Genomic DNA, 14,771 nt, shown 5'->3' on the forward strand with positions numbered 1-14,771 from the left:
CACACAGACAGACAGACAGACAGACAGACACACAGACACACAGACAGACAGACAGACACACAGACACACAGACAGACAGACAGACACACAGACAGACAGACAGACACAAAGACACACAGACACACAGACAGACACACAGACACACAGACAGACAGACAGACAGACACACAGACACACAGACAGACACACAGACAGACACACAGACACACAGACAGACAGACAGACGGACGGAGACAGACAGACACACAGACACACAGACACACAGACAGACAGACACACAGACACACAGACAGACAGACACACAGACAGACAGACAGACACACAGACAGATGGACGGACACACAGACAGACACACAGACACACAGACACACAGACAGACAGACAGACAGACAGACCTGACCAACAGTCCAAAACACAAAAACTCTTCAGTTAAAGCAGCAGATCCTCACATGTAACAAGCTGAACCAGACAGTGTTTTAATGTTTCTACTAGAGAACGACTGAAATGATGAATCATGTGTGTGTGTGTGTGTGTGTGTGTGTGTGTGTGTGTCTCAGGAGTCGCAGCCTGCGGACGCCGGCCAACATGTTCATCATTAACCTGGCGATCACCGACCTGCTGATGTGCGTCACACAGACGCCGATCTTCTTCACCACCAGCATGCACAGGAGGTGGATCTTTGGAGAGAAAGGTACGCTGTGACATCACCAACTAACAGACAGACAGACAGACAGACAGACAGACAGACAGACACGCTGGTTTCACATCAGTTCACTGTAACAAACAGGAAGCAGCTGTTTGTGTCCAGTGTGAGTTGTTTTAACACATGTATCATACGTCACATATATAATGTAACTCAACTCGTCTCACATGATCTGGTCCTGAACCAACAGCACTGTGATGGACATCATCATCAGTGATCATACTTTATTACTCAGCAGAGTAACTAGTAACTAAAGCTATAAATAAAGGTAGTCGGGTACAAAGTAGGAAGTAGCTTGAGATGGAAGTAAAGTACAACCTTCAGAAGCTGCTGTTCTGTGTGAACCAGCAGCCTGTCTGACAGGATGAGACCGAACAGCTGGTCTGAATGGAAACAAGCTGAAGCTGATGTCTGCCTGGAGGGACAGAGACAACACCCTGACCATGTGTGAATGTTAACCAGGGACAGAACAGAGTCCAACCCGAACCCAGAGTCCGTTCATGGTTTACAGAACCCCACTGAAAAGATCAAATGTGAAGTCTTCATGTAGTTCTTGATACAAGTGAGCTGTTAAAGTCTGTCTCCTCAGAGACGTGTCCTCCGCCTCCTCAGAGACGTGTCCTCCGCCTCCTCAGAGACGTGTCCTCTGCCTCCTCAGAGACGTGTCCTCCGCCTCCTCAGAGACGTGTCCTCTGTCTCCTCAGAGACGTGTCCTCCGTCTCCTCAGAGACGTGTCCTGCGTCTCCTCCATCTCCTCAGAGACGTGTCCTCCGCCTCCTCAGAGACGTGTCCTCTGTCTCCTCAGAGACGTGTCCTCCGTCTCCTCCATTTACTCAGAGACGTGTCCTCCGTCTCCTCCATTTACTCAGAGACGTGTCCTCCGTCTCCTCAGAGACGTGTCCTGCGTCTCCTCCATCTCCTCAGAGACGTGTCCTCCATCTCCTCAGAGACGTGTCCTCCGCCTCCTCAGAGACGTGTCCTCTGTCTCCTCAGAGACGTGTCCTCCGTCCCCTCTATTTACTCAGAGACGTGTCCTCCGCCTCCTCAGTGACATGTCCTCTGTCTCCCCCGCCTCCTCAGTGACGTGTCCTCTGTCTCCTCTGCCTCCTCAGAGACGTGTCCTCTGTCTCCTCCGCCTCCTCAGTGACGTGTCCTCTGTCTCCTCCGCCTCCTCAGAGACGTGTCCTCTGTCTCCTCCGCCTCCTCAGTGACATGTCCTCTGTCTCCTCCGCCTCCTCAGAGACATGTCCTCTGTCTCCTCCGCCTCCTCAGAGACGTGTCCTCTGTCTCCTCTGCCTCCTCACTGACGTGTCCTCTGTCTCCTCAGAGACATGTCCTCTGTCTCCTCTGTCTCCTCAGAGACATGTCCTCTGTCTCCTCTGCCTCCTCAGAGACGTGTCCTCTGTCTCCTCTGCCTCCTCACTGACGTGTCCTCTGTCTCCTCAGAGACATGTCCTCTGTCTCCTCTGCCTCCTCAGAGACGTGTCCTCTGTCTCCTCTGCCTCCTCAGTGACATGTCCTCTGTCTCCTCTGCCTCCTCAGAGACGTGTCCTCTGTCTCCTCTGCCTCCTCACTGACGTGTCCTCTGTCTCCTCTGCCTCCTCAGAGACGTGTCCTCCGCCTCCTCAGTGACATGTCCTCTGTCTCCTCCTCCTCCTCAGAGACGTGTCCTCTGTCTCCTCCGCCTCCTCAGAGACGTGTCCTCTGTCTCCTCCGCCTCCTCAGTGACGTGTCCTCTGTCTCCTCCGCCTCCTCAGAGACGTGTCCTCTGTCTCCTCTGCCTCCTCACTGACGTGTCCTCTGTCTCCTCAGAGACATGTCCTCCGCCTCCTCAGTGACATGTCCTCTGTCTCCTCCTCCTCCTCAGAGACGTGTCCTCTGTCTCCTCTGCCTCCTCAGTGACGTGTCCTCTGTCTCCTCCGCCTCCTCAGTGACGTGTCCTCTGTCTCCTCCGCCTCCTCAGAGACATGTCCTCTGTCTCCTCCTCCTCCTCAGAGACGTGTCCTCTGTCTCCTCTGCCTCCTCAGTGACATGTCCTCTGTCTCCTCCGCCTCCTCAGAGACGTGTCCTCTGTCTCCTCCGCCTCCTCAGAGACACTCAGAGCTCATTTTAATAGGAGAGTTTACCCGACAGAGGAGCAGAGGATGTTGACTGACTGCAGCTTTACTCCTTGATTTCATAGTTATGATGTCATAATAAATCATTTCCTTCTCTTCTTAAAGGGCCAGTTCACCTCAAAACAAACCTCATTTAAAGAAAGAAAGAAAGAAAGAAAGAAAGAAATGTCATTAAACTCATCAGGTCTGTGCAGAGTTTGATTGGTTCATGAAGCCACATGTAAAAGAAACAGACTTTGGTGGTCGCACTCAGAAACTGGATTCATGCAGTAAACCCTGGTGAATGATGTGATGTCACTTCCTGTCAGTAACTCTCATCTTCTTCTCCGTCTTTAGGTTGCGAGCTGTACGCGTTCTGCGGCGCTCTCTTCGGGATCTGCTCCATGATCACGCTTACGGTGATCGCCATCGACCGTTACTTCGTCATCACGCGACCTCTGACCTCCATCGGTGTGTTGTCGAGGAAACGGGCCCTCCTCATCCTCATGGCGGCCTGGGTCTACTCTCTGGGCTGGAGCCTGCCGCCGTTCTTCGGCTGGAGTGAGGACACACACACACACACACACACACACACACACACACACACACACACACACACACACCACCCCCACACACACCTGGTTTTGATTGTCCTCAGCAGATCTTATCTGACTTTACATCTTGATATAAATGAAGGTATGGAAACAGAGAAGCTGCTGTAAATCTGTCCACACTCACTCTGATTTAAGTGTGTGTGTGTGTGTGTGTGTGTGTGTGTGTGTGTGTGTGTGTGTTTATGAGCACATGGTGTTCTCAGGAGGGGTACAGATTAATCTCTTGATGAATGTGTAGAGTTTGTAACATCAGGTGTGTTGGGGTTGATCGACGTTGTTAAAATAAAAATGTTCTTCCTCAATAGTTTTATGATTTTACACATTTGTTTGTTATTTGAGTAAAAAATGCTGTAAAAAACAAAAACAAAAGAAAGATTTGAGATTAAAGTAAAAAGTCTGACAAAAGTCTGAAATGTAAAAGAGAACTTAATTTCTATTTAATATTGACCCTAATCCTCTCCTGTACATACTTGTATGGACGTTCGATGACTAAATGAAAATAAAAATGGACCTGACGTCTCCACCGAGGACAATATTCAACATTCATGTTAGATAAGATCATCATCTCTCTCTCTCTGTGTCTGTGTCTCTCGCCCCTCAGGTGCCTACGTCCCGGAGGGTCTGCTGACTTCCTGTACGTGGGACTACATGACGTTCACGCCATCGGTGCGAGCGTATACCATGCTGCTCTTCATCTTCGTCTTCTTCCTGCCGCTCTTCATCATCATCTACTGCTACGTCTTCATCTTCCGCGCCATCCGCACCACCAACCAGTCAGTCTGTGTGTGTGTGTGTGTGTGTCTGCAGTTTTTTCATATAATCCAACACGAGTCTAATTAAGATTTTTTCTATGAATAATTTTTCATGTTTTTTAATATTTTTGTTTCTGGATCATAAAATCATAAATATTTGACTCTGTGGAACAAACTGATGTTCGTTCAGCAGAGAAAAACTTCAGTCTCATTCAATCTTCTGAGCGTCTCTCTGGCGCCACCATCAGGATAAAACTTCCACTTGGATGAGCGTGATGAGGTAATTCAGGAGGAAGAATTATCCTGATGTGTGTTTTTTTCCTCTTATGATTTTTTTTATCCATTCTGTGAATTTTGTGAATATTTATTTTATTTTTTTTGTTATTGTTTGTTGTTTGAGCTGTGAAAAAACGGAGGACTGAAACTGTCAAGATAAAAAATTGATAAATGAACGACTCATTAAATGAATTGATTATTTATTTGTGTATTATTTTGTGGTGAGTCCGTCTCAGTGTGAGATCAATAATCGATCAGTGACTCTGATGTTGACTGACCAATAAGTGAAAAGTTATCGACGGCCCCTCACAAGAGAATAAATAAATGTAAAAAGAAAATGAGGAAATAAATAAGTTTGGAGAAATAAAACACTTTTTTTTAAAAAAAGTAAATAAATAAAAAAATACTTTGTAACAATAATTAAAATGAATAAATTAAATGGCAAAGTGATAAATATTGTAATTAATACAAAGGTAAATAAATACAGAAATAATTGTGTCACATTTTATGAATTAATTAATGACTACATTTATTCTCAATATTATTTGTGGTGCATTTAATGGTATATTATTATTTATTAGTTATTTATTTTAGATTGTGGCAGGTCTGATCCTCCATATCACATCACAGAGCATCTGTTTAAAGAAGTTAAAAGCCTTTGATGACTAAATGTTCAACATAGAGAACATATATAACACATAGAACATATACAACATATAGAACACAGAACATATGCAACATATACAACATATGGGACACATAGAACACATAGAAAATATACAAAATATACAACATACAGAACACAGAATATATAGAACATATACAACACATAGAACAGCTGTTCAGTTGTTTAGCCCTGTGGTTCTCCTGACAGAGACCCGGTTCCTCGGGCTGAGCCTCCTCTGATCACTGTCAGTCAGTCAGTGTCCTGCAGGTTCAGCTCAGCAAGTCTTTGTGTGTTTTCAGGGCTGTGGGGAAGATCAATGGCAGCATCCACAGTCACGGCAGCACTCGTGACTCAGTGAAGAACTTCCACCGACTGCAGAACGAGTGGAAGATGGCGAAGATCGCTCTGATCGTCATCCTCCTCTACGTCATCTCCTGGTCGCCGTACTCCAGCGTCGCTCTCACCGCCTTCGCTGGGTAAAGCAGACACACACACCTGGAGAGCACACAGAAAGAAACAAAGTGTTGAGCATCAGCTGCAGTTCCTCTAGTGGCCACTAGATGCTTCTGCATTAAAACTCAACAGGAAATACAACTTCCAGTAGATCATTGAATCTTCTTTAATCTTCTTCTGATGTCTCAATACAAAAATCTCTGTAGATAAATGTTCCTCAGAGACAGTCAGACCGGAGACGTCTCCACCAAACCCCAGTCAGGATTTCGAGGATTTTATGGAGCTTAGAGGTGAAAGATTGTCTTCTTCAGAGCAGTGGTTCCTAACTGGTCCAGCAGATTTTTTACCTCCATGTTTACGAGCATGCTTTCTTCTTCTTTACTGCCTCTGTTGACACCCTGCTGTGACTCCCTGGTGATTAGTGGACTAGTGTGAAACCACCTGCAGGACTGTGAGTCTCACTGTGTGTTAATGACACATACAAATGGAAACCTGCTCTTCAAAGCAAAAGTCAAAACTTTAACATATTTTCAATCTGTTTCACTGAAGGAAACAAAATATCTCATCACAAAGCAGAAAGTTTGGAAGCTGCTGCTTTGACCTTTAATGTTTCAATGTATATAACAAGTTTATCACCTGTGTTTATATGTGAAATCTTATGAAAATCAAAAGAAGTTCAGTAAGTTAATGTCTTAGTTTTAATGCACTTCTACAGTAAGTCTGTGAATATTGTCTGAGTGGTGAAGAAACAGGACACTAACCCTCGAAGGTTTTTCTGTTTCCTTGCTGTGTTCGTTGTTTCCTGCTGCAGGTACGCCGACATGTTGACGCCCTACATGAACTCTGTGCCCGCCGTAATCGCCAAAGCCTCGGCCATCCACAACCCCATCATCTACGCCATCACACACCCCAAATACAGGTAACACACATACAGAATCACACACTTCATCAACACTTGGACCTGTTTGGAGAATAACTGATAACCTGAGATCATCTGTTGGTGCTTCAGTATCGGACCTGGACACCCGATCAATATTCCTCAAAAGGTTGTATGGATCGTCAATGTGACTCGAGCTCGTTTTTATCGTGCTGACGTGACGCCAGCTCAGTGAACCATCCCTGTTCCATCGATCCAATCAGAGAGAGCAGCGGCGCCGCTGTGAGCTCTGACAAGTCAGCTGAACCAACCACTGCTCCATTAACCTGAATGTTAACTGGACTGGAGAGACACACACACTCTCTCTCTCTCACACACACACACAGGGTTAGACACACAGCAGCTTCATGTCACATCAGAACTGAAGAGTCGACATGAGAACAACAACAACAAAAAAATAAACTGACTGAAGATCTTTGAATCTTTACTGACAGAAAGTCTTTAAAAAGTTTGTTTTGAGTCGTTTGTCGTCTTCTTCGTCTTCCTCTTCTTCTTCTTCGTCTTCTTGTTCTTCGTCTTCTTCGTCTTCGTCTTCTTGTTCTTCTTCATCTTCATCTTCGTTTTCGTCTTCTTCATCTTCTTCTTCAGTGTTGCTGCCTTTTATTGGAAAAACACATCAGTTTTATAAAGTTAAACACGTGTGAAAGGAAAAATTCCACATTTTTCCCAACCCTAACCCTGGATAAACAGTCGGGTACGTCACATGCTGCGTGCTCGCTCTCTTGCATTTAGATCAGGCAATGAGACGGAGACAAAGCTGCGTAGTATGGACTGAAAAAAGCCATCACAGCGGCCAAAAGGCAGTACAGAGACAGGCTGGACGGCTTCTATTCCACTGCTGACTCCGGGCAGATGTGGCAAGGCCTGCAGCACATCACAGACTACAGGACCAGCACCAGCACCATCAGCTCCATAGACAGCCTGCTGGATGACCTCAATACCTTCTACACCCACTTCAAGACCTCCAGCCACACCACAGAGAGGAGGCACACACACACCAGGACCCCCCTCGCCTCCACCAACCGTCTCATCAGGCCAGGTACACAAAGTCCTGAGGAAGATCAACCCCCGCAAGGCAGCTGGACCAAACAACATCCCTGGGCGGGCTCTCAGAGCATGTGCCAACGAGCTGGCTGATGTTCTCACCTCCATTTTCAACCTTTCTCTCAGCGACAGCACCGTTCCCTCCTGCTTCAAGACCACAACCATCCTCCCCCTTCCCAAGAAGAGCCCACCCACCTGCCTAAATGATTACAGACCAGTAGCACTCACTCCAATCATCATGAAGTGTTTTGAGAGAGTGGTGCTGACCCACATTCAGAGCAGCACACCGGACCCCCTGGACCCCCTGCAGTATGTCTACTGGCCCAACAGGTCCACCTCAGATGCTGTCGCTGCTGTTCTCCACTATTCCCTATCCCACCTGGAAAATAAAGACTCCTACATCAGGACGCTCTTTGTGGACTACAGCTCCACCTTCAATTTGTTCCTCCCCTACAAACTCACCGACAAACTGTCTACACTTGGTCTGCCTACCCTCTGTGACTGGCTCCTAGACTTTTTGACTGGCAGGCCCCAGTCTGTCAGGACTTCAGCCAGCATCAGTACAAATCTTGGCACTCCACAGAGATGTACCCTCAGCCCCATCCTCTACACCCTGTTCACCTACGACTGTGTCGCCTCCCACCAGGACAACATCATCCTAAAGTTTGCGAACGACACCGCAGTGATAGGATGCATCACTGGCGGGGACGAAGCGGCCTACAGGAGGGAGGTGGCCATTCTGGTGTCATGGTGTGAGGACAACAACCTCACCCTCAACACGGACAAGACGAAGGAGATGATAGTGGACATGAGGAAGAAGAGGAGACCTCATCGGCCACTGTACATCAGGGAGCTTGAAGTAGAGCGGGTGAGCAGCTTCAAATACCTGGGCATCCGCATCAGTGAAGACCTCACCTGGTCACTCAACACCACACAGCTGGTTAAGAGGGCCCAACAGCAGCTGTATTTTCTGAGGAGGTTGAAGAAGTTTGGCATGTCACCTGAGATCCTCAGCAACTTCTACAGCTGCATTGTTGACCAGCATCTTGACCAGCTGTATCACCGTGTGGTACGGCAGCACTGCTGTTATGGACCGCAAACTCCTGCAGAGCGGTAAAGACTGCTGAGAAGATCACCAGGACTCCACTGCCCTCTCTGCAGAGCATCTACCACCGCAGAGTCCACAGGAGAGCCGCCTCCATCCTCAAAGACCCCACCCACCCCCAGCAGACTGTTCACACTTCTACCCTCAGGCTGGAGGTACACAAGTGTTAAATCCAAGACCACCAGACTAAAGAACTCTTTCTTTCCCACTGCCATCAGACTCCTGAACAGCAGATAAGAGTTTACAACCACTCTGCCACATACGACTGTCCCGACTGTTTACATTTGTTTACATTTTAAATTGCACATGCATAATTGCACGGCTCACATTTGCACTGTTTTTATTATTATTAATATTGTTGTTGCTTTTTTATTTATTCTTTACATGCTGCCTTTTTAAATGTGCTTTATTTTGTATATTTCTGTTGTATATATTTCTTTTTTTTTTTTACATTGTTGGCACTCAGCAAAGGAAGAATGTCAGTGTACAGAGAAACATGTGTCCTCACTGTGCACACGACAATAAACACTTTGAATCTTATTTCCCTCTGACAGATGTTCTGACAGATGTTCTGACAGATGCTCTGACAGATGCTCTGACAGATGTTCTGACAGATGTTCTGACAGATGCTCTGACAGATGTTCTCACAGATGCTCTCACAGATGTTCTGACAGATGTTCTCACAGATGCTCTGACAGATGTTCTGACAGATGTTCTGACAGATGCTCTGACAGATGTTCTGACAGATGTTCTGACAGATGTTCTGACAGATGCTCTGACAGATGTTCTGACAGATGTTCTGATAGATGTTCTGTCTCATGTCTGTGCGTTAAATGCAGAGCTGGAGTCAGGATGTGTTAGCCTAGCTTAGCATAAAGACTAGAAGTAAAGAGAACTGTTGACTGACTGTCCAAAGTCTAAATCTGTGCAGTGAGTTTGTAGTTTGTAGTTTTGGGGACAAATCAATTCAAACACTCCTCTTTCCAAGAAAAATGTCCACGCCTGCCCCTCTGGGCTTCCGTAGTTTCAGTCAGAAGCCTTTGTTCAGTATCACTCTGATCTTCTTTGGTATCACTCGGGTCTGGAACATGTTCTGTCATGTGGTTTGATCTGTTTGTCTGAATGAGGAGAGAAGCTGAAACAAAAAATCCAACATTTCACTTCATTCAGTTTTTCTTGCAGCCTTTAACGAACACCATTTCCCATGAGCCCCGGACCTTAACAGTGACTCTGTCTCTGTCCAGGTTAGCATTAGCCAAGTACATCCCGTGTCTCGGCGTGTTGCTCTGTGTCCGTCAGCGTGACCTGCGTTCGACCAGCAGCAGCTTCGTGTCGACGCGTCGCTCCACTGTGACGAGCCAGACCTCCGACATCAGCAGCCAGTTCAGACGGACCAGCAATGGCAAGTCCCGCCTCTCCTCCGCCTCCGACAGCGAATCGGTGAGCTCCGATCCTTCTCATCACATTTAGAGATGTGAAACAGGAAGCTGAGGCAGGTGTGTGTGTTTGGTGTTTCAAAGTGTGTGTGTTCCTCTGCAGGGTCTGACAGACACCGAGGCCGACCTGTCCAGTATGGGCTCCAGACCAGCCAGCCGCCAGGTGTCCTGTGACATCAGCAGAGACACCGCCGAGCTGCCCGACTTCAAACCGTCCTCCAGCTTCAAGTCCAAGATGAAGAGCCACGACTCGGGAATCTTCGAGAAGGTGAAACTCTCCTGGTGATCCTTTGATTTCTTGTTGATGATGACGATTCAGATTGTTTATCTGGTTTCTACACAATGTGAAGCTCTCTGATTGGATATTTGTCACTGAAATGCACCTTGGGAGTTGTAGTTGACTCCTCTCCTTCGTTTAAACGTCCTCAGGCTTCTTCTCTTCACCTCTTTCCACTTCACCTCCGTCCACTTCACCTTCATCCACTTCACCTCTGTCCACTTCACATCTGTCCATCTCACCTCCGTCCATCTCTGTCCACCTCACCTCCTTCCACTTCACCTCTGTCCACTTCACCTCTGTCCACCTCACCTCCACCTCACCTCCGTCCACTTCACCTCCACCTCACCTCTGTCCGCTTCACCTTCGTCCACTTCACCTCTGTCCATCTTACCTCCGTCCACCTCACCTCTGTCCACTTCACCTCCGTCCACTTCACCTCTGTCCACCTCACCTCCACCTCACCTCTGTCCACTTCACCTCTGTCCACTTCACCTCCGTCCACTTCACCTCAGTCCACTTCACCTCAGTCCACTTCACCTCTGTCCACTTCGCCTCTGTCCACCTCACCTCCATCCACTTCACCTCCTTCCATCTCACCGCTCTATATAGACTCTATAAGTGATCTGTCTACAGAACCTCGAGTGGTCAGAACCAGAAGTGTGGGATGTTTTCAGACTCTGAGGTGCTGCAGTCCTGTTAAACTTGGTCCTGGTCGACCTGCAGGCGTTTTACAACACCTGTGTTCATGTTAATCTGCTGCTTGGTGTCTTTAATCTGCTCAGTTGACTCCTCAACTTCTGACATTAATCATTGACTTTACTGTCATCGATCAGAGACAAGTTTTTGGCGACTGCTCCTCTGGTTTTCTGCTGATTATTCATTTGTCTGTTTTCCTTCCAGACGTCCTTTGACACTGACGTCTCCGTGGCCGGAGTCAGTGAACGCAGCAGCATCCCCAACGTGAGTCCAGTCCGACTCTGAGTGATTGATTATAATCTCTGGGTATAATCAAACCTGCTCATCACACACCTGCTCATCACACACCTGCTCATCACACACCTGCTCATCACACACCTGCTCATCACACACCTGCTCACTGTGTCTGAACTGAACCATGTAAAGATAAAACACAGTATGAGACTTTAGTGACATCACCAGGTCTCACACACAGTATTCAAGAGTAAATACCCTCAAAAAAGTACTTAATGTATTTCAATCACACATAAAATTCCACTTAATTCTAATACAGAATCAAGTATTACACATGAAAGTTTAATATTTGAAAAACTGCAGTCGACTCAACATGATTTTTTAAAAATTCTTTGCATTAAATGACACTTTCCACAGAACGTGTCGTTGAATTAAACTGACATTTACTGTGATTGAAGAACATAAAGTCAAAGTGTGACATCACACAGGTGAGCTCGTGCTGCAGGTGTGTGAGCGATGAGTCCATCATCAGATTTCAGGACTTCAGCTTTATTTACACGACGGTTTCTCCCCAAAGGAAGAAAAAAAACATGTTAAAATGAATCATTCATTTCTTTTTCTTTTATTTTTGTTTTGCAACCAAAAGTTTTTCACATGCAGTAACTCTGTTGCCCTGGCAACACCTGACAGATGGACTGAGAGCTGAAACAATCCCATAATATTTCATTTATTTAAAGCCAGTGACACAGGACGATCACACTCAGAAAATCAGTTTTCAGTTTTTAAGTTTGAATTAAAGAATTGGATTTAATTGACACCCTGCAGCCAATCAGAACCAAGTATTGACCCAGACCCAGGTATCATACCTGATAAAAACAGGCTCAGTGCACCACCTACAGGATGAAGTGATCACAACTACCCTGTGAGTCACAGCCCACAGATGAAATACATAAAGATATGTGTTTTCCAATCTTCATCATCATCAGTGTGTCTGAACTGAACCTCGTATCAAAGCTAGTTTAGCATAGCTAGCTAACGTAGCGTTCACAGATTCTGGCAGAGAGACACCATCAGACACAAAGTGGACTGAAACATGTGGTTCTGGTGTTCCCCTCAGGATGATCCATCATCAGGTCCACATCTCTTAGTCCCAAACTTTAACTCACAGCCGAAGTATCTGATTAAAAACAACAAAGTCTTGAATGAGATTTTCATAAATCTCTTAAAGTTAAAAGCTAAATAATAATTGTAATGAAATGATGAGATCACAGCTGTTTTCTGTCCGACAGGATGATCATGTGATGAGAGGAGCGCTGGGTCGAATCCCAAGCATCGTCATCACCTCTGAGTCCAGCCCCTTCCTTCCCATTGGACGAAAAGGTTCTTCTCGCTCCAAGACGTCGAGCAACAACACGAGGGCGGGGTCCGGATAGAGCCCCGCCCCCGGCTCATCACCTGCAGTTCACATCCAATCACAGACGGGTTCACCTGAAGCTCAGACAGCCTTCAGAGGAAGTGATGACATTTACATTTACAGATACGATGGACAGAAACGTGTTGATAGACGAGGTCACAGTGAACATGGTGGCTGATTGGATCTCTGTGTAGAAGTAGTAAAGTGTTGGTACCAATGAGAACTCGTCCTGTGTGATCCCTGTGTAGGACCAGAGGACTCTGACTCTCTGTCTGTTTGTATCCTGCTCCTGGTTTCTTGTCCCTGATTCAGACGGACGCAAACACACATGATGAAGGTTTTCCTGTTGTATTTAGTGTTCAGGTGAGACAGGTGAGGCTCCCTGAACTCTTTACCCAAAGTGTTTCTACGTGATGACTGTGTGTTGACGTGGACATTTTTGCAGCACGTTATGTGATTTTTCTACAAACTGTAGTTTCCTGGTCGTGTTGTCGTCGTAGTCTGTAGCTTTTGATTTATTTATCTGTGTTTTTCCGGCTCAGTCGTCTGCAGTCATGTGACGGATGGTTCCCTGGTACAAATCTGAGATACCAAAGTTCAAAACACAACTTTACACATACAAATACAAGAGCACGAGTGTGAGGAAGAGATTAAAAGAGTTTATCTGATACTAAATATAGCAGCGTTCAGTCACAGTAGACATCAGCAGCTGTCCTCTCTGTTCACACTCAAACTTTTCAACGAAGGTAACTTTTAGATTCGTCATTCTACGTTGTTTCTCTGAAATAACTCGTCCTTGTCTCAGTGACCTGACGCCTGCAAAAGCACTTTTATAATTAAGAAACAAGATATTTAAAATGTTTTAAAAGTGTCGTTCAGTTTGTGTTTTTCTTCCTGTTCCTGTTTTTTTCTTTACTTTTCTTGTTGCATATTTAAAGTGTATGTTTTTTTGGAGGAATGTTGTGGATGTGATGTGATGTTTAAGTGTAAGTACGGGGGCTGAAAAGGGACATAATTGTTGCTTGTAACACAGCTGGACCTGTTGGTCTGTGCGAAGTAATCTGTATATTACCCAGAAGTCTGTTTGAATGTTTCTGTACGATAACAAATGTGACGGCAAGAAGTTTCATCGATTCAACAAACAGACAGCAAAAAACAAGGCTGTAAGCTAAGTAAACATTAGCCTGGCTGAAAACCTTTAGCAACATGTTTTAGGGGCTAAACGAGGCTGTTAGCTAAACTAAAACAACAGCTGCTGAATGATCCTTATGAATATCATTTAGCTGCTGAACTGTGAGACATTTTATTGTTTTATTCACTCGCAGCTTTTGAAACGTGATTTTCTGTGTGAAGCATCCAGAAACACAAAGCTTGTGTTGAAGTGTGTCGAGCAGCAGAAAGTTTCCTGATGTAATAATAATAATAATAATAAACAGTCTGATGCAGAGAGATTAATGTTAATATACAGGACTGAAGTTAATGTCAGCTGGATGTTTTATTAGTTGTTGTGTGTTAAAGTTTCTGTTCTGATGTCTGAAGATGATTTATTGTAGATTTGTTTCTCATGTTTTCTTCACTGTTACTCTGATTTATTTTTTATAAATAAATATTATCTATTATTCACTGTCTTCATTGTGGAGCAGGTGTGTTTGTGCTTTCATCACAGGACAGACAGAGACACAGAGACAGAGACACAGACAGTCACAGACACAGAGACACAGACACAGAGACACAGACTCAGAGACACAGACAGAGTCACAGACAGACACACACACAGTCACAGACAGACAGACTCAGAGACACAGACAGAGCCTGAACCCACCATCAGGTGTGAGAGCCTGAACCCACCATCAGGTGTGAGAGCCTGAACCCACCATCAGGTGTTACAGCACCAAACAACACGACCAGGTCTCATGTTTAAAAATACATTTGTGTGGATGTTTTCTTTCAGCTTGTATCGGACCGGACAGCTGGGTCATCTGCAGGATTGGACCCTGGTTCTATACGTCCAGCCCACCTTTACTTTATTATATTATTATATAGTGGTGAGCAGCGGGCGTCCAG

At 45.7% G+C, this 14,771-nt stretch overlaps 1 protein-coding gene across 1 annotated transcript in view; it reads left to right on the forward strand.

Annotated features, from left to right (window-relative positions):
• Positions 1-14,176, forward strand: part of LOC141009856 (melanopsin-A-like) — a 46,006-nt gene extending 31,830 nt beyond the window's left edge. Inside the window, exons 3-11 of the mRNA XM_073482584.1 lie at positions 558-691; positions 3,157-3,360; positions 4,015-4,186; positions 5,408-5,584; positions 6,373-6,480; positions 9,892-10,087; positions 10,187-10,351; positions 11,264-11,323; positions 12,583-14,176. Coding sequence (XP_073338685.1) covers positions 558-691; positions 3,157-3,360; positions 4,015-4,186; positions 5,408-5,584; positions 6,373-6,480; positions 9,892-10,087; positions 10,187-10,351; positions 11,264-11,323; positions 12,583-12,726 — 1,360 coding nt within the window. The 3' untranslated portion in view covers positions 12,727-14,176. The remainder of the gene's footprint in view (positions 1-557; positions 692-3,156; positions 3,361-4,014; positions 4,187-5,407; positions 5,585-6,372; positions 6,481-9,891; positions 10,088-10,186; positions 10,352-11,263; positions 11,324-12,582) is intronic.
• The last annotated feature ends 595 nt before the right edge of the window (positions 14,177-14,771 follow it).

This window comes from Pagrus major, chromosome 15, assembly GCF_040436345.1.
Source record: "Pagrus major chromosome 15, Pma_NU_1.0".
In the NCBI taxonomy this organism is placed as follows: domain Eukaryota; kingdom Metazoa; phylum Chordata; class Actinopteri; order Spariformes; family Sparidae; genus Pagrus; species Pagrus major.